Below are 20474 nucleotides of genomic sequence, written 5' to 3'. Positions count from 1 at the left end.
GAGGATGTCTTATGCTCTATAATTGAGAAAAAAGGATAAAGACCTTGGGGAAATGGACATAGATTTGCTTGGATAACATACATGCCCGTTTCATTTTAACTTCAGTTTCACTTTATCTCCTGTGGGTTGGCAAGGATGGAATTAGTGCGGGAGTTTCTTTGGAAATTAGAAAAGTAATTATAGTATTTTATTTTAAATAATGAGAAGCAAGAGTGAGCAGTTTGTGTCAACTTTTTGTCTTTAGTATTATTCTAGGCCCTTTTAACATAGGTTTCTCTTCCTCTTTTGTAATACAGAAAGTCGCATTCTTCTGGAATTTCCCCTTCACAGCATATTCTGCCAAAGCAGTCAAAAATTACAGCAGTGAAAGTATAAGAAATGAATATGAATTTTAACAGCTGTCAAAAGTAATGGAAACGGCATAATCTGAACCTCAGACTATGGCCTTTTCCAAAAATGATGATCATTTTATTTCTTCCACTAATTTCATAAAGAGACAAATCACATATTAAAGAACTGCTTAATAACAAGTTTCATCTTATGTAAAATCATGAGCACCATTAGTACAATTCGTACTTGCTGTATCTTGCTCATTTTTTGTATTGATTTGTGACCCTTTAAACTGAGACGTTACAGTGATAGCTTTGTCTCCTTCCATAAAGATGGGAACTAATGACTTCTTCGATGAAAATTATTCATTCTGTGCTCTTTTGCACTGGTTATCTCTACACTACCTTATTGTATAACAGGATTTTAGTTGGATGGCCGTTCAGTGCAGTTCTTTCAGTAAAACTTTAAAGATACGTCTTAAAGTTTGTTTTCCTAAGACCGATAGTTGAAGAGAGAAGATGATAGAATACTTTTGGGGTGTCATATTACCAGTGTGTGTGAAACTGCACCTGGGTCATGTGACATGCTGCAGAGACCCAGCAAGAATTTAGGATTGGGAAGGATTAAGTGCCTCGCACAGAAGTCTGAGACAAGTTTGAATTTGTCAAGTAGTTCTTTTGTTAAATAGCAACTAGGCCAACTCGCTGTTAAATCATAGCGTTGACATCTCCAGTCTCTATCAGTCTCATTCACAATAAAGCCAGATGGTATTGAATCATTCCCCCTAAGATGGGGAAAAGCTCTCGTTTTGCCACATTTTAGGGTAAGTATTTTGAGAAATTAAATGCTTTGGCATATGTCTTACAAGCTTGTTCAGCCAAAGTGGGGTAAGGAGAGAGCCTTTGTGTTAAGCTCAGACTGCCTCCTATTTACTCTTGTTTTCTAGGTTGGTAAACTTGGAAGTGTTGAATGGCCTTAGTTTCAAAAACTCAGGCTTTAGATTTGAAAAAACACCAATATATACTAACTCATTTGAAATTTTTTTTCTTTTTTCTTTTTTTTTTTTTTTTTTTGCTTTTTGTTTAAAGCCGTACCTGCAGCATATGGACTTTCCCAGACTAGAGGTCAAATCAGAGCTGCACCTGCCGGCCTATACCACAACCACAGCAATGCCAGATCTGAGCCACGTCTGTGACCTATACCACAGCTCATGGCAATGCCGGATCCTTAACCCACTGAGCGAGGCCAGGGATTGAACCCGCGTCCTCATGGACACAAGTTGGATTCATTTCCACTGCACCACAAAGGGAACTCCCTATACTAACTCATATTCGGAGAAGCCCATTCTCTCCTCAAGAGGCACCTGGCAGTGAAACAGAGGAATCAAAGTCAGTTCAGTGACATTTGTTTATCAAAAAAATCATCTCTTAACCCAGCAGAGATTGCCTTCCTGCCACTTCCTGCCCTCCAGGGACCATCCACTTACCTAGGTTTCTTCAGGACTTGGAACTGAGGACAAATGGACCGAGTTTTGGTTTATTGAGTTTTATTTATTTGTGATAGTGGTTTTCACTTCATTTCCTTTCGTGGCTTTGGAGCTCCAGCTCTTCATCCAATCTCGGAACCGGAGTTCTACCTTCTGTGTCTCTTTTCTCCTGGATCCCTGCCAGCCTTCCCCAGTCTTTCCCTTTAGACCATATCTATTCCCATTAGGACACGTCTCCTGATACTGCTAATTCAGTTGTCTCGAACCTATTTCCTTTATGTACATCGTGTTCTTTCTCTCCCAATAACAGAAGGCCTGGCTGTCCTAAGTCCGTGACACCAGCAATGTTAAGTGACCTTCCATAGCAGCTGTGTTCTGGGGTCACATCAACCCAGGGGGTGACCAGAGTGCATGCCCTGTGTTAGGGGATGCCCTTTAAAGAGGTCCAGAAAACAGCAGTTGTAACAGTTCTCTTCCTCACTTCTTTTGAATCGTATTTCTTATTGGATTTAAATGAGCGTCTTTTTATACCCTTTCTTATCCTTATTTCTGACATTTTATGTTCTTAACTAGAGTATATATATATTTATTTATTGTCTTTTTAGAGCCACACTCGCGGCATATGGAGGTTCCCAGGCTAGGGGTCTAATTGAAGCTGTTGCTGCCGGCCTACGCCAGAGCCGCAGCAACACCAGATCTGAGCCGCATCTGCAGCCTACACCACAGCTCACCGCAACGCCAGATCCTCAATCCACTGAGCGAGGCCAGGGATCGAACCCGCAATCTCATGGTTCCTAGTCGGATTTGTTTCCTCTGCGCCACGACGGGAACTCCCTAGAGTATACAGTTATTGAAGGGGAAAAGGTGTCTTATATTTCTTTGGGGTCTTCTGTAATAAATAAGCACCTGGGTGAGTTGCATATTTATTTGATTTAGAGGATGCTTACCTCATGTAAGCAACTGCTGCCTAGTGCTCAGCGTTTTAGATATAATTGTATTAGCAAATGCAATACCGTTTATCTTCTGATAGAATCCCTTTAGCCCCCGATTTCTGTAGGGAAGTTAACAGATTTTTTTTAGTTTCGGCAAATCCAGAAGCCAGGACTCATCCAGGCAGCTAGGACTGTGTCCTGGGCCCTAGATCCTGGCATCCCACTTAATTTAGTTCCAGCCCAGCTTTCTGCCATCCTAGAGTTCTCCTAGTTCCTCTTCACCAGTTCCAGTTGGTCCTTACTAGCTCCTAGTGCTGCGCTCCTCTGCGCACGACCAGGCTTTAGATCAGCAAACCCCCAGCTCTTTGGGGCTCTCCCAGGCCTTGACTCCGTCTCCTTCCAGCCCATCCTCTACGCTGCTTTCTTCATGACCTTTCAATGTCAAGCTCATGATCTCGAGTCAGAGCTCCACCTGCCAGCCTGCACCACAGCCACAGCAACTCAGGATTCCAAGCTGCATCTGTAACCTACACCACCGCTCACTGCAATGACGGATCCTTAAACCACCGGAGGGAAGGCAGAGATCGACCCCACATCCTCTTGGATACTTGTCGGGTTCATAACCTACTGAGCTACCACGGGAACTCCCCCAAGACACCTTTCTTAATTGTTCTAGGAAGCACAGAGGAAGAAATGTTTATATACTTCCAAACAGCTTTGATTATTGTAGCTCTCCTGTTGTATCTGTTTCTGTGTCAGTTTCTCCAGGTCACATCATTACAGAATACACACCCAGGAAGTGTTAGATGAGTCAAATATTAAAAAAAACAATAAGAAAATGTTTTAATAAAATCACTCTTTTAGTGGATAGCTGAGCTCTGATTCTTAAAAAGGATCATGACTTTCTCTAAAATGAAACGAGTGTCGTTCTCAAAAATAATTCCAAAGCTAGTCAACATCAGTCCATCTTGTAACCTGGGACTGAGGTTTCCATGGGGAGGGAGGATCGATACGACTAGCCTCATAAATATGACCCTACCTGTGTGTCTCGGTTTCAAAGATTCCTGCGAAAGAGATGGAAAGGAGAAGATGAGGTGGCTGAAGCAGGGATGGGGGGGTCGGGGGAGGGGAGGAGTCAAGTTAACAGCCTTAGGAGTCGGGATAAAGAGTTCTTACCCTGCCTGGCCTCCTGGGGACAGACAGTCTGGTCTAAAGATTGTAGGTGAAAGAATGGAGTTTGTCTCGTCCCCCTACCCCCGACCCCATCTCCTTCCTTACCCATTGTCTGTAGCCTGCTGTTCGAGGTTAAGAGTCTGAGCTCAGGAGTTCCAGTCGTGGCTCAGTGAAAATGAATCGGACTAGAATCCATGAGGACGCAGATTCGATCCCTGGCCTCACACAGTGGATTAAGGATCCGGCATTGCTTTGAGTTGTGGTGGAGGTCGTAGACGCAGATCTGGCATTCCTGTAGCTGTGGCGTAGGCCGGTGACTATAGCTTTGATTCGACCCCTGGCCTGGGAACCTCCGTATGCCACAGGCTCGGCCCTAAAAAGACAAAAAAGACCCCCCCCCCCAAAAAAAAGGGAATCTGAGTTCAGGAGTTCCCCTTGTGGCGCTGTGGAAATGAATCTGAATAGCACCCATGTAGATGTGGGTTCCATCCCTGGCCTCGGCTCTGTGGGTTAAGGATCCGGTGTTGCCATGAGCTGTGGTGTAGGTCACAGATGTGGCTCGGATCCCGATTAGCTGTTGCCTGTGGTGCAGGCTGGAAGCTGTAGCTCTGATTTGACCCCTAACCTGGGAACTTCCATATGCCTTGGGTGTGGTCCTCAAAAGCAAAAAAAGAATCTGGGTTCAGCACTTTTTCTTTTTTTTTCTTTTTTTAGGGCCACACCCGTGGCAGATGGAGGTTCCCAGGCTAGGGGGTCTAATCGGAGCTGGAGCTGCCAGCCTATGCCACAGCCTCAGAAACATGGCTGCGTCTGCAACGTACACACAGCTCACGACAACGCTGGATCCTAAACCCGCTGATCGAGGTCAGGGATCGAACCTGCAACTTCATGGTTCCTAGTCAGATTAGTTTCTGCTGCACCACGATGGGAACTCCAGCACTTTTTCTGAGTGCAAAGTTAAAAACCTCAGGGTTTTCCATCCACTTGTCCTGATTTTAGGATTCTCTCTGGATAGTGACATGTACTGAAACAGGGATGACAGGAGTTGAAGTCTTTGAGTATTTGATTGGTCCCTCAGCATGGGGACAGGAAAGTCACTGTCAGTGGACCTGCGGGCTCAGGCTGTGATTCCCCTAGCCACTTGCTCTGTCTGGCACCTCCACATGGAGAAGGTCTGCTCTGTGCCAGGTGAATTGCTGGACACCAGAGGTACCACAGGCGAATAAGACGGAACCTTAAATTACAGTCTTACTGTAATCTGTCCATGTGGTATTTTCACTTTATATGGTCAGGGCTATCCTAGCCAGCCCGCTTCTGGAGCTCCTCCTAAATTTAGCAGCACAGGGAAAAGGACTTTGCCTCTCTAAGCTCGTGTGTCTGTATCATACCAGTCAGTGTAGCAATCTTGACCTAGAGCCAGATTCCAGAAGCCCTGGCACCTGCTTGTTCTCTGCCTCTATTTGTGTGCAGCTGGGCCAGATAAAGCAAGAGCTTTATTTTCCTCATCCTTCAAGTAAAGATTATACCCCCACACAGAACGGTGGAGCAGTTAAACAGAATGCGAGCTGGGAAAAGTCTTAGGAGCATCTAGAGACCCGGAGGCTTGTTGTTAGGTGTCTCAACAGCCCTAGGAGAGAGGTCAGGGCGTTGTCACAGCATTGCGCTGGGAAGCTTGACGTTCTTGTATCGATTTATTTTTCTGTTTCTATACAGCAAAATGTCTTAGTTGAGCAAGAACGCTGAGGCTAGGGAAAGTCAAGATGGGGCCGGGGAGGCGTCTGGCGGAGTTCCTGTTGTGGCGCAGCGGAAATGAATCTGACTAGGAACCATGAGGTTGCGGGTTCGATCCCTGGCCTCGCTCAGTAGGTTAAGGATCTGGCGTGGCCATGAGCTGTGGTGTAGGTCAAAGATGTGGCTTGGATCCTGTGTTGCTGTGGCTGTGGTGTAGACTGGCAGCTGTGGCTCTGATTCAGCCCCTAGCCCAGGAACTTTCGTGTGATGCAAGTGCAGCCCTAAAAAGCAAAAAAAAAAAAAAAAAAAAAAAAAAAGAGAGAGAAAGAGAGAGAGAGATGGGGGCCTGGCAGCTCTGACCGAAGGTTAGGATCTTCCTTGGGAAGTGGGAACCACGTTGCTCCCTGGCAAAGCCTGAGGAGCAGTAATAATCCCTGAACAGGGGCCAGTCATGTGTGAACAATCGAGGTGTTTGTTTTGGGGGAGTTTGTTAGGTTAATCAGAGATTGTTCCAGCAAATTAAAAACTTTTCTCCCAGCCCAAAGTTATACTAAGATAGGGAGTTCCCCTTATGGCACAGTGGAAATGAATCTGGCTAGTATCTATGAGGATGTGGGTTCCATCCCTGGCCTCACTCAGTGGGTTAAGGATCCGGTGTTGCCATGAGCTGTGGTGTAGATCACAGATGCGGCTTGGATCCTGTGTTGCTGTGGCTGTAGCATAGACCAGCAGCCATAGCTCTGATGTGACCCCAGCCTGAAAGCTTCCATATGCTGTGGGTGCAGCCCTAAAAAAAAAAAAAAGAAAGAAAAAGTTATACTAAGATAATAATTTAATTTTATTTATAAAATTTATTTATATGTTTACTTATTTATAACATTGCTCAACATTTATAAAATTTGCAATTTCATTATCACGCTCTCAAGTTCTTATACATTGAATGTTGATGTATCATTAACTTTTTTGGAAAGTGACATGTCTACATTGCTTAAAATCCAAGGTACCCCAAAGGGTATATGGTGAAAAGTCCCCCCCCCCCACTCTTTGATTCTCTCTGGAGAAAACCACTGTCACCATTCGTTGGGTGGATTTTTGGAGACGCACAATGCAGCTGTGAGCACAAGTTACCAGTTATGTATACATACACATGCTCCCAGATTTTGCACAAGTGGCTTTCTGTACTCGCTCTTCTGCAACTTGCTTGGTTTACTTCATGACTACTTAAATTATTCTGTATCAGCTGATGAGCAAAATGCTTCTTTATTCTTTTTTATGGCTGCCTAATACTCATCACGAGGCAGAGCCATTACTGACTTCATTAATTCCCATTTGGGCAGACATTTAGTTGTTTCCAAGTTTTGCTGTCTACAAAGGAAGGATACGTTGTACCTATGTCACTTTTGCAAACATGACAGTATGTTGGTGAGATAAATTCCCATGTATGGAATTCCCGAGTCCCAGGGTATATGCATTTATAAATTAATATGTTGCCAGATTACCCTCCAGAAAGGTGATGTTAATTTATACTACTACCAACAGCACCTGCTTATTTCTGCATATCCCCACCAGCTCAGTCTTTAAATTGTTACTTTTGTCCATAAGGTAGATGAAAAAAATGGTCTCTCTGTGTTTTTGTTTTTTTTATTTTGTTTTTTAGGGCCACATTTGCCCCATATGGAAGTTCCTAGGCTATGGGTCAAATCAGAGCTACAGCTGCCACCCTATGCCACAGGCACAGCAAAGCAGGATCTGAGTTGAGTCTGCAACCTACACCATAGTTCACGGCAATGCTGGATCCTTAACCCACTGAGCGAGTCCAGGGATCAAACCCACATCCTCATGGATACTAGTTGGGTACGTTAACCTCTGAGCAATGAAGGGAATGCCTCTCTGTGTTGTTTTAATTTGTCCATCTCTCACCATGAACAAGGTTGAGCGTCTCTTCTTCACTCACCTGAGAGCAACTGGATTTTTCTACTCTATGAACTGTCTCTTCAAATCCTTTGCCCATTTTTCAGTTTGTTTTTCTTTGTCTATTTGTTGTTCTTTCTTTTAATTGATTTGGGGGGGGGTTGAAATTAGGGGAATTAACCCTTTGCCTTCGTATAAGTTGCAAACATTTTTTTCCAAGTTTATCGCTTTTCCTTTGATTTTGTTACTGACTTATTTGGCATGCAGATTTATCCACTTTTTCCTTTATGACTTCAGGTTTTGTGTCATACCTTAGAATGGTCTTCCCCACTCTGAGGTGGTTGTGTTTGAGGTTTTTTTTTAGGGGGGCACACTTAAAGCATATGGAGGTTCCCAGGCTAGGGGTCCAAACAGAGCTACAGCTGCCAACCTATGCCAAAGCCACAGCAATGCCAGATCTGAGCCACGTCTTCGACCTACACCACAGCTCGTGGCAACACCAGATCCTTAACCCACTGTGCGAGGCCAGGGATCGAACCTAAAACCTCATGGTTCCTAGTCACATTCATTTCTACTGCACCACAACAGGAACATTGAAGTTTTTGTTCTTTGTTTTATTCTTCCATCATTTCTTCTAGAATTTTGTTTTTACTTTTAATTCTTTGAATCACCTGGAGTGTGTGTGTGTGTGCGTGTGTGTGTGTGTGTGTGTGTGTGTGCATATTTTAAAAAATTTTTTATTACTATTTTTTTTGATGGCCACACTTGTGGCATATGGAAGTTCCTGGGCCAGGGATTGGATCTGAGCCTCCACAACACTGGATCCTTTAACTGACTATGCTGGGCTGGGCATTGAACCTGCCCTTCCACCGCCACTCGAGCCACTGTATTTGGGTTCTTAACCCACTGTGCCACAGGGGGAACTCCAAGAATATATTTTGCTATAAAGTATGAGTTATAGGACTCCCATCTTCTTTTCCTAGGCAACAGTTATTTGTATTAGCTTTGTTTTTATTTTGTAACTCACAAGTTGCGTGCCTGTCAAACTCTCTCATGCCATACCTGCGCATCTAACATGAGTCAGATTGATTTAAGATGACAGAGAGATTTTATGGAGCAGTTTGGCAGAGAGGAAAGATTGTCATCTTCAGCGTCCGGCAAGCCTGGTTTTCAGTGCTGGCTCTGCAACTTCTTACCTACACTATCTTGGGCAATTTACTCAACCCGTCTGAACCTTTGTCACCTCATCTGTTAAGATGGGGTTGATAATACCCCGTTTTGCAAATGGGTTATGACAATTAGAGATAATGTTTACTAGCTGCCTGTTCAGTGCCTGGCACACAGTAGGCATTTGATAAACAGGAGCTGTTGTTATTCCTGTCATCATTAGGTGGTGTGGGTCTGAACGAGGTCATTGCATCCCCACCCCACATGGGTAGCCGTTCTTCAGCAAAAGCTGGTGTGTCTGAAAATTGCTTATGAGTCTTCCTTGCATAAGTCCAAGGGCATGGCAGGTGCCCCACTAATGGTTGGACTGATAAGTTGCCTTCCGAACCGCTGGGCGGTTTCATTGGTAGGATGTCTGTTAAAGTAAGATTGCACTTTGCTGCAAGAGAAAGTCTTTCTGATTGTGTAGTTTGGTTTTGTAATCAGATCTTTGGCGTTAACAGTCTAGCACTATTTCACCAGAATTAGTTTAGTGCTATTTATTTGAGTGCCATATGATGATCTTAGAAATGTCTAAGAGCCGTATGATCTCTTATTGCAAGCCTTATGTTCAATCCTGCCCTAAGTTTAGAACTCATCTCATCGGATGCAGAAACTTAGCATCCTAAACAGAAATTGATATCTAAGTTAACTTCTGCTTTTTTTTTTTTTTTAGGGCCACACCCACAGAATATGGAGGTTCTCGGGCTAGGGGTCTAATCGGAGCTGTTGCTGACAGCCTATGCCACAGCAACTGGAGATCCGAGCCGCATCTGTGACCTACACCACAGCTCCCGGCAATGCCAGATCCTTAACCCACTGAGCGAGGCCAGGGATCAAACCCACAACCTCATGGTTCCTAGTCGGATTTGTTTCCTCTGCGCCACAGTGGGAACTCCAATTAACTTCTGCTTTTTAACCACCATCCCGGAACCCAGTCCTTAACTGGGTAATTCATTATTGTTTCATTCCATACCTCTTCATACATGTTTTCTGATGCTCTAGATTTTTTTTCTCTTAAGCAAACTTGGTTTTCATTTAAGATTTTGGGGACCTGTTTCTTTTACTAATATTTAATCTAAATTTAGTATCTGTCTTTTGAAAACTCTTATAGTACAGTCCTTCTCCAGATCAATCTAACTTCTTTTCTCATTTTTAAATGTATTGTGACTAGTCTCAATATTGCTAAACTATCTCCTTCCATTCTGTTTTGTCTCACATTCTCTTTCTAGTCACCTGCATCTTTTTTAACTGCAATACTGAACTTCCCTCTCCCAAACTTCTGAATAATTTAAAAGATCTTAACTGTCTTATATTTCTTACTTTCTTTCTTTTTATCTTGCTTTTTTCCTTTTTTGTCTATTTAGGGCCACACCTGCAGCATATGGATGTTCCCAGTTGGAGCTGTAACTGCTGGCCTACCTACAGCACAGCTCACGGTAACGCCGGATCCTTAACCCACTGAGCAAGGCCAGGGATCAGACCTGCGTCTTCATGGATACTGGTCAGATTTGTTTCTGCTGAGCCACGATGGGAGCTCCCAACTGTCTTATATTTCTATTTTCATACTTTTGCTTGCTTCTCTGAGCCCCAAATCTAGACTCCTTTAAATATAAATTGTCAAAGCCTAAATTTCTCACTAGCAATGTTAAGAAAATGTCTGTTTGGGAAATTTGACTTGGTTTTAAAACAATAAATTTTCTTCTGTAATCAGTAGTCAGTCCAGAAATATCTATCAGGCGCCTATTGTGTACGAGGCCCTGAGTAACTCCCTGGCTTCAGGAATTTACTTTCCACAGGGAGGACAGATAACATATAGACCAAAAAATGGAATCCTTTTGGTTACTGGGGTTAAGGAGGAGTTAAAAAAAGTAATACATTAAGAGCGACCAGGCAGGAGTTCCCTTGTGGCTCAGAGGTAACGAACCCGAGCAGTATCCATGAGGATGTGGGTTGGATCCCCCACCTCACTCAGTGGGTTAAAGATCTGGCATTACCATGAGCCATGGTGTAGGTTGCAGACACGGCTCTGATCCCGAGTTGCTGTGGCTGTGGTGTAGGGTGGCAGCTGCAGCTCCGATTCAACTCCTAGCCTAGGAACCTCCATGTGCCACAGGTGTGGCCCTTAAAAGCAAAAAATAAAAAGTAGAAATAAAAGACTAGGCAGGGAAGGAAGAAAGCGTGTCTCCTTTCTTATTGATTTTTTTTTTTTTTTTGCTTCTGCTCTGAGTTTCAGTCTTGTATATTGTTTCCTCTTCACTTTTACCATTATTTACTGGTGCTTTCTGATTACGCTGTTTTGCCCTGCTTTCATTCATCCCTTAGGTAGCCAGCTGCCCATATGTACTATATTGACTATGTAATCTCCTTGAATTATGCCCTTCTTCCTTAAAGCCTTATCTTTCCTTTCTGATTTTCCAACAGTTTCTTTGCCACAGTCTGTATAATGAAAGTCATCTTTAGTTATCTTTTGAAACCAAAAGGCATATCTCCAAAATTAACCCTACCTTTTGACATCCTGGGTATGTATGTATGTATGTATGTAGTTATTTATTTATTTATTTTTAAAGAATGGTGACTCTTAAATACTTTGTGGAAGTAGAATATGTGTTGGTGTATAAGGCTACCAATCCCCTTTCTTATAGGAACTGGACTTTACTTTGAGATTGCATTATTTTAGGAAACGATGGCACATAGTCAATAGTGTGTATCAAAACTTAGCTCAGCCAAATCAAATTAGCCCTCCCCAGGTTTTTTTTTGGGAGGGGGGTGTTGTTCATTTTTGCTTTTTAGGGCTGCACTCGTGGCCTATGGAGGTTCCGAGGTTAGGGGTCGAATCTGAGCTATAGCTGCCAGCCTACACCACAGCCACAGCAACGCAAGATCTGAGCCGTGTCTGCAACCTACACCATAGCTCATGGCAACACCAGATCCTTAACCCACTGAGCAAGGCTGGGGATCAAACCCACAACCTCGTGGTTCCTAGTCAGATTCATTTCCGCTTCACCACAACGGGAGCTCCCATCCCCCAGTTTTTAGAACATGGAACTCTTATTCCTTCTAGGCTGACTGTTTAGATTCGAAAATGAATACTCAGTGTTCCTTTTCTGTTTTCAGGGATGACTCTGTCCCAGAAGACAACATCTGGAGGGGTATCCTCTCTGTAATTTTCTTCTTTCTTATCATCAGTGTCCTAGCTTTCCCCAATGGTAAGTGATGTCATGCTTTATCATATTTCTCATGTGCGTTGTGCCCTTGTGGGTATTTTTGACATGCATGTCATCTGGCAGGTGAAACTAGAGGGTGGAATTAAAAAAGACTCTGAGTGTTGCACGGTGCTCAGGGGCACAGGCTCTGGGGGCAGACCGCCCATTCTGCCACTTCCCAGCTCTGCCCCTCTGTCTCTCTGTGAATCAGAGAGAAGTGCTGTTGTAAGGGTGAACTAAATGAATACATGCAAAATGCTCTGACCAGTGACTGACAAACCGTAAGCTCTCAGTGGATGTCAACTGTTGTTGCTATTTTGGTTATGATCGGCCAAGTCCTAAAATACTCAATTCCGGTTCAGTTACTCCTTTTTGCTAAGGGCAGTCAGTGCTCTAATGAGCATTTAAGTAATATGTTGTCCTAAGTGATCTTCTTATCACCATAAACTTTGCTGGAATGTGAGTTTTCTTGATCAGGTAAGGAAAAAAGTGCAGTTATTACCATGAATTTTTCCCTGATCATGATCATAGAGTGAGGCAAAAGCCTTGGTTTAAGAAATTAATTTGATGGGGAGTGCCCTCTGTGGCACAGGGTTAAGGATCGGGCATTGCTGCAGCTGTGGCATAGGTTGCAGCTGCAGCTCAGATTCTCAGGATTCTCAATCACTGGCCCTCGAACTTCCATAGGTCTCAGGGGTGGCTGGAAAAAAAAAAGAAGTTAATTTGGTGGGATTTCCTGGTGGCCTAGCAGATCCAGTGTTGTCATTGATGTAACTTGGCAGGAAAAAAAAAGCAATAGAAACCAGTTTGGTGTTCTGCCGTACTTAAGATTCATCCCTTTTCTCTGAATTGTTCTTTATAGGTTGCTTTATTTTTTTCTTATTCCCCTCCCTGGAATAGTGTCTCATTATTCTCTGCAAGTGATTCCTAAATGCTCACTTTTTTGTATCCTGTTTCTTTTGCACTTAGAATGTTTTGTGACTGTTTCAGTCTTTTTTTATGAGCTGTGCTCCAGGGGCCCAACTCAGGTTTTAAATATGATTCTTTAACATGTGCTTCTTTGGAGTTCCTGTCATGGCTCAGCAGTAACGAACCTGATTAGTATCCATGAGGACACAGGTTCGATCCTTGGCCTGGCTCAGTGGGTTAAGGATCCAGCATTGCTGTGGCGTAGGCCAACAGCTGCAGCCAAAGAAAAGAAAAAGAAAAAAGGAAAAGAAAAATCGACAGCTAGATAGAGATAGGCAGGGTAAAATATGTGGGAAGGGGTGAGGTGCCTTCATGCCCTGTTCCCAGGGCCACTCTCCCCAAGTCTCCACCAACCCAGCAGCTTTCTAAACCCCACCTTTTTGGTTTCTATGGAGGCTTCGTTACATAGATTTGATTGATTAACTCTTTGGCCATTGGCAATTGATTTGACCTCCAGCTCCTACCCCTCCCCAAAGTTCAGGGATGTGGGATTTTGAGGGTTCCTGCCTTCTAATAACATAGTTGACTCCATGGCCACCAGCCCCCATCCTGAGCTGCTTTCCAAAAGTCACCTCATTAACGTAACAGAAGACACTTACCACTCTCATTACTTAGGAAATTCCAAAGATTTTGGGACTTCTGTCCAAAAAAGGAGACAGGGCCAAAGACGAAATACTTACCTCTTAATGTATAAATCACTATATCACACACGGCAAGCCCTTCAGGCTTTCCAAAATTCTGGCAGTGGGATTTTGTTCTGTATTCTTGTGGGGTTATGGGGTAGCATGATAATCTGGCCAGTAAAACTGTGACTCTGAATCCTTCAGGGAATGGCTTGTTCTTGATAGCCAAATTATTTGGCAGCTGAGTTTAGCTCTCCAACCACTCAAGCTTTTAGATTAAATTTTATTTTTATTTCTTTTTTATTTATAGTGAAAACTTCTCAAGATATGAAAAACCTCTGTCTTAGTGCAGCTGCTGTGGTAGAATACCATAGACTGGGTGGCTTAAATAGCTGTGGCAAGGATTCCTCTCTAGCTGTGAACCAGTGAAACCAAGCAAGTTCTGTGCTTAACTGAATACAATGCTGGGTGAGACATTCTCATCCCAGGAGAGAGAAACAGGAAAGAAGGAAGGGGTGACAAGTCCCAGGCAAACTCTATGAGATCTCAAGGCTCAAGAATAACCCTGTTTGGCTTGATGCTCTGCCTTCCAGACCCACTGGGGCTGTGGTCTGACTCCACAGCTCTGCTGAATGCAGGTCACACCCCCATGGCTCCAGCAGACTCTTCCTCCCTGGCTCTGCTGGGTGTTGGGTCCTTTGAAACCAAAGCAGGGGCCATTCTCCTCCCCTCCCCCGATGGCCCTGGGGTGGAAGCGACAGCCTGGATGATCTCTGAGTCACCTCGGAGTCCTTCTTCCCACATCCCTTTTTTTTTTTTTTTTGTCTTTTTGCCATTTCTTGGGCCACTGCTTAGGCATATGGAGGTTCCCAGGCTAGGGGTCTAATCGGAGCTGTAGCCACCGGCCTACACCAGAGCCATAGCAACTCAGGATCCAAGCTGTGTCTGCAACCTACACCATAGCTCACGGCAACGCCAGATCCTTAACCCACTGAGCAAGGCCAGGGATGGAACCTGCAACCTCATGGTTCCTAGTCGGATTCGTTAACCACTGAGCCATGACGGGAACTCCCCTTCTTCCCACATCTTAAAGGATAACATAGTCACAGCCAAGTAGCTCTATGTTTTGGCCCTGTAGGTTCTGGGAGGTCCAACAGTCTAACCCTTGGAAATTAGAATTTCAATGTATGGGAGTTCCCATCATGGCTCAGTGATTAATGAACCCGACGGTATCCATGAGGACTTGGGTTTGATCCCTGGCCTTGCTCTGTGGGTTAAGGATTGGGCGTTGCCGTGAGCTGCGGTGTAGGCCGCCATCTGTAGCTCTGATTTGACCCCTAGCCTGGGAACCTCCATATGCCGTGGATACAATCCTAAAAAAACAAACAAAAAAAAAACTTTCAATGTACGAATTTGGGAGGGATGCAGACACTCAGTGTATAGCATCTGCATACCTTATGCAGGTATGACCAACATAGTTTGGCCTTTCTACAGTGGTGGAGAGTTTTGATAATAACATAGTTATTGGGGTATGAAGGTCAGAGAGTCATAGTGGGACTAGGTCATGCAATGAGGGGGAATTGACTATGCTCTGGAATCCGCTTTCTAGGACACGTCCTCAGTGTTAAAAGCTTTTTTAGCTATTTGCCAGCTTTCTTTTTCCTCCTACTTCCAACACACAGCATCTCAGGATTTTAGGTTTAGGGAGAACTTGGACCTTATCGGACCCATCCGCTCCTTCAAGGGCGTCGTGTGGTAGTGCAGCCCAAGTGGCCACATGGGGCATCAAGGGAACCCCCCAGCTGCTGGTCCCCCTGAGCTGTGGAACCTGGCCTCACGAAGGTGGCCTAAGAATACAGCCCAAACAGAGCAGGGAGGAAGCTGCATCTCAGGTCGGATGCCACCTCAAGGCCTGTGGCCCCCTAAGCCCTGAGGGAGGGTGTGTAGGTGACCTTCAGGGGGTGGGGACCTCAGCCTCCTCAGCCATTCTGTACCCCGTGAAGGTCTGCTGGTACTTCCCCACCGTCACTAGATGTCATGACCGATATTGTCTGTGTCCTCTCTTCCTGTTTCTTTCTCATCTCATCTGTCCTTACTGTCCTTTTTAAAAATGTTTATCTTATTTAAATCAGCCAATTCAGAGCATAGTATGTGCTTGGGAAGGTGATCAATCCAAAGCCATCAGGTCTGTTCTTTAAGTCTGCAACTTTCTTTGGCTATGTGTTAATTGTTGCTTAGTTCTTCATGCTGCTGCCTTTGTGTGTGTGTGTGTGTGTGTGTGTGTGTGTGTCTTTAGGGCTGCACACGCAGTGTATGGAGGTTCCTAGGCTAGAGGTCGAATCAGAGCTACAGCTGCTGGCCTATGCCACAGCCACAGCAACGCCAGATCCTTAACCCACTGAGTGAAGCCAGGGATGGAACTTGCAACCTCATGGTTCCTAGTCAGATTCATTTCCGCTGCGCCATAATAGGAACTCCTCTTCATGCTTCTTGAAGGTTTCTTTTTGCTTTTTTTTTTTAAATTAAACTTTATATATATATATAGAGAGAGAGTTGATTTTTCTATATAAACCTTATATATATGTGTGTAGTTGATTTACAGTCGTGTTACACAAATATATATATATGTACACAAATATTCTTTTGCAGATTCTTTTTGCCTATCACAACCTGTGCAATAAGTATAGTTCCTTGTGCTATTCACGAGGTCCTTGTTAAACTTGCCTTTTTTTTGAGTATAATTAATTTACAATGTCATGTTAGTTTCAGGTGTATAGCACAGTGATTCAGTTTTATATATGTATATATATATATTTTTTTTTTCTGGTTCCTTTCCCTATAGATAATTACACCTATGCTCTATCTAGTATAGTTCCCTATGTTCCCTATGCTATGCAGTAGGTCCCTTATTTTTTTTTTTTTTTGGTCATTTTAAGGCCGCACCCACAACATATGGAAGTTCCCAGGCTCGGGGTCTAATCGGAGCTGTAGCTGCAGGCCTACACCACAGCCATAGCAGCACCAGATCTGAGCTGTGTCTACAACCTACACCACCGCAACACTGGATCCTTAACCCACTGAGTGAGGCCAGGGATCAAACCCGAAACCTCATGGTTCTTAGTCAGATGCATTTCTGCTGCGCCACGATGGGAACTCCCAGGAGGTCCTTGTTAAACAACTTGCTATTTCTAAGAAGCATTTTGGAAGTTTGAGGGTTCCCTACCATCAGTGTCTTGGTAGCTGTGATTGTATCTTCATCCCTTGCACGGAGCTTTGGCAGGAGCTGGGCTTTGGGGCTTCATTCGTGGACATTTTTCTTAAGGTTCCAAAAGCCCTGAAGGTTGGGGAGTTAAATCTGTTGGACATCATGTTTTGCATGACTTCTGCTGATGTTTTCCTCTCTTCCCCATGAAGCCCTTGTGTCTTCAAAGTCCACTTAACGGGCTCAGTCTCTCGTGGTGGGACTGGGCTTTTGCTTTCCTTTTGGAAAGATAAACCTTGTTTGTTTTATGCTCTTCTTATCCTGGCTTCCCCAGACTTTGGGAGGCACACCAAGCAGGGAGGACCCACAGGGCTCCTCCAGTTCAGCCTGCTTGGTTTCCTGCTGAGAAAACCGAACCCAAGGCCATCAGTCATCCCTGAGCACCACCTGGCCGGGGATGCCAGCCTGGTGGTGGGGCCCCAGCGCCCACCCATTCCTATAGGCACCCTGGTCTTTTCTCATAGTAGGCCCATCATGAGGTGTTTCATCGTTGCTTTCTCTATGTTTCAGTCTCCCTCTGCTTCTCCTTCTCTCGGTCACTCTCTGGCTTTTCTCATCTAGAAGCACAGTCCCAGGGCCTTAGTTGACCTGTGCCTGCTGTGCGCTGGACCCCGTGCCCAGCGACCGGTGGTTGTGCCCTGGCTTCAGAGTGCCCGCAGATTGGCAGATTGAATCCAAAGCTTGCCTGCCACCTGTGTGAGCTCACACAGCACTCGTGTCCCAGAGCGGCCAAGGCCAAGGGCTCAGATGTGGGAAAGGACAAAGTCCATTCAGTATCTGTGCACAAAGGATGAGGAGGCCAGGGCAGTGGTGCCTGGAGGGACTCTTGAGGCCACGTGTCCAAAGCAAGCACATCCTGCCTCGTTCTCTAAAGATCCCCTCGACTCCCGCTTTACCTAAGATTAGGAAAACTCTTAAGTTTTCCACATTAACGAATGCTGTGATTGAATAGTTTTAAATTGGGGGTGGCCTTGGGAGGTGCTACAGAGACGATGGGGAGAGCTGGCAGGGCCCCTGGGGAAGGATACCCCTGAGTGTGCAGCTCTCCCCCCATAGCCAGAATTTGGACTCCGGCCCTTGCAGGAGCCACTGTGCCAGGTGGCTCTGAGTGGAAGAAACACGCCTCTTCTTGTCCCAATCTTGTCACCTTGTCTTCCATGCTCCCCACCCTCGGCACGCATTCTCAAATTAAGTAATGAAATGAAGGGGAGAAAGGGAGCCCAGTGTTTACCTTCTCCTTGAAAGGCAGTGCCTTTCAAAGGCACTGGGAAAGTGCCTACAGTGGATGGTGTTCCCAGGATGGCTCTGTTTTGGCAATCTCAAATGCATTTGTCCTTGACCTGGCAAAGGCTGCCCTGAATGTGTAAGTATAGGCCTAAATTTTTTTTTTTTTTTTTTTTTTTTGTCTTTTTGCTTTTTCCAGGGCTGTACCCATAGCATATGGAGGTTCCCAGGCTAGGGGTCTAATTGGAGCTGTAGCTGCCAGCCTATACCAGAGGCACAGCAACTCGGGATACGAGCCGCATCTGTAACACACCACAGCTCACAGCAATGCCAGATGCTTAACCCACTGAGCAAGGCCAGGGATCGAACCTGCAACCTCATGGTTCCAAGTCAGATCCGTTAACCACTGCGCCACGATGGGAACTTCGCCCTCCCTCCTATTTAATCAGGATTTAGGCCACAGGCCTCTTCTCCAACCAGACCTGAGGACAAGCCTTTACAGAGCCTGGTGGGCATCAGAGGCACATCACAAATCTGCAGTGAAGAAACAATTAAAAGAGAAAATAAGATTGTACCTCCTTTGGCTTAGAATGTACCGCTTAGTTGTATGGGGGAGGAGTGGAGACTCAAACCCAAGTCCCCCCTGCCACTTTTTTTTGGGCTGTGCCTGCTGCAGGCCAGGGACCCAGCGCACACCACAGCAGTGCCTGACCCTTAACTACTAGGCCACATGGGAACTCCATAAGTATAGTGTCATTTGATAGTCTACAGGGGAAGTGGCTGGAGTGGGTTCTAGAGTTCCTTCCTTCTGTCCTATAGACAGATAAGGAAGGAGAGGCCCAGGAAGAGTGGCCTCCGACCTACACATCTTTCCTGCCATCTTCTCTTCTATTCTCTTGGTTCCCTTGAAAAAAAAAAATTTCTGTGCTACTCCCACCTCCTTGTAGCAACTGACACTCCAGGGTCTGTGTCATTTTAACTGTACCACCAGTGCCATTGGAGTGTAATTATAACTGTATCACTCTGTCACCCGAGTGACATTTAGAAACCTGTTGGTCTCCAGTTGGCTGGGAGATTTCTTTCAACAGGTGACCTCTGGGTGCTTGTCCAGCTTCTGAGGGCCTCGTTGAACTGTTCCTCCCCCTTCCCCCGCCCAACCCTCACTGCCCTGCCCTATCCTGTACTCCCAGGTTCGCCCACAGTAGCCTCCCAATAAATGCATGTTGAATTAAGCAATGAATCTGCCAGAAAAAAAATTCACAGAATTAGCCCTCTCCTTTCCTTTGCTCCTCTGCAAGAGAAACACAGCATTTTGAAGAGAGTGAGAGAACTAGTATTTCTTTCTTTTTTTTTTTTTGTATAAAACAGAACTAGTATTTCTTGATTTCTTTCCTAAGTTTATCCTCCTATTGTCCTTTGGCCTCTTCTGGTCTCTCTGAGCCAAGATAGTGCTAATCACATCTCCCTGAGCAGGAAGGCCATCCCGAAGGGGTTCACTAAAGTAAAAAAAAAAAAGTTTTCTTCTCCCCCCACCCCACTTGCCTGCCCCTCAGCCTCCTACTCCACTATTTTTTTTTTTCTTTTTTTCTTTTTAGGGCCACACCTGCAGCACATGGAAGTTCCCAGGCTAGGGGGGTCAAATCGGAGCTGCATCTGCAACCTACACCACAGCTCACGGCAGTGCCTGCTCCTTAACCCACTGAGTGAGGCCAGGGATCAAACCCACATCCTTATGGATACTAGTCGGGTTCTTAACCTGTTGAGGCACAATGGGAACTCCTCCACTACTTTTTTGTGGAAAAAACAAAAATTCTTTCTTAGGCTTGAAATTTGCCCAGAGGTAATTTCATTCACCTTTTCTGGGTTTTTCGTAGAGGAATTTAAATTTTCAAATAATAGTCATTGAATATCCCTCAATTTTGGTTGTCAGTTACACCTCATAAAACTGAAAACGGACAACATTGTAAATCAGCTATATTTTAAATAAATTGATAAATTATAAAAAGCTGAAAAAGGGATAATAAAGAGAAGGGACAGGAGTTCCCGTCGTGGCTCAGTGGTTAACAAATCCGACTAGGAACCATGAGGTTGCGGGTTCGATCCCCGGCCTTGCTCAGTGGGTTAAGGATCTGGCGTTGCCATGAGCTGTGGTATGGGTCACAGACGCGGCTTGGATCCTGTGTTGCTGTGGCTGTGGCATAGGCTGGCGGCTACAGCTCCAATTAGACCCCTAGTCCGGGAACCTCCATATGCCACGGACGCGGCCCAAGAAATGGCAAAAAAATAATAATAATAATAAAAGATAAAAAAAATAATAAAGAGAAGGGACAGAGGAGAGGGCCCCAGGGCACAAATGTGCCATAGCTGGAGAGGCAGCTTCTGACTTTTGTTCAGAATTCCACCTCCCCAGGGTTGGCCCCC

At 44.9% G+C, this 20474-nt stretch overlaps 1 protein-coding gene across 3 annotated transcripts in view; it reads left to right on the top strand.

Moving 5' to 3' along the window:
• PTDSS1 (phosphatidylserine synthase 1) overlaps window positions 1–20474 on the top strand; it is a 78224-nt gene that overhangs the window by 2718 nt on the left and 55032 nt on the right. For 2 of the 3 annotated variants that reach the window (XM_021089073.1, XM_021089074.1), the window contains exon 2: window positions 11887–11978. The exons of the other annotated variant lie outside the window; for it this stretch is intronic. In XM_021089073.1, coding sequence (XP_020944732.1) covers window positions 11887–11978 — 92 coding nt within the window. The remainder of the gene's footprint in view (window positions 1–11886; window positions 11979–20474) is intronic. 3 annotated transcript variants of the gene reach the window in all.

This window comes from Sus scrofa, chromosome 4 (genome assembly GCF_000003025.6).
Source record: "Sus scrofa isolate TJ Tabasco breed Duroc chromosome 4, Sscrofa11.1, whole genome shotgun sequence".
Classification (NCBI taxonomy): Eukaryota; Metazoa; Chordata; class Mammalia; order Artiodactyla; family Suidae; genus Sus; species Sus scrofa.
The sequence above is the reverse complement of the archived record's forward strand: the minus strand, read 5'-3'. Positions and strand labels throughout refer to the sequence as shown.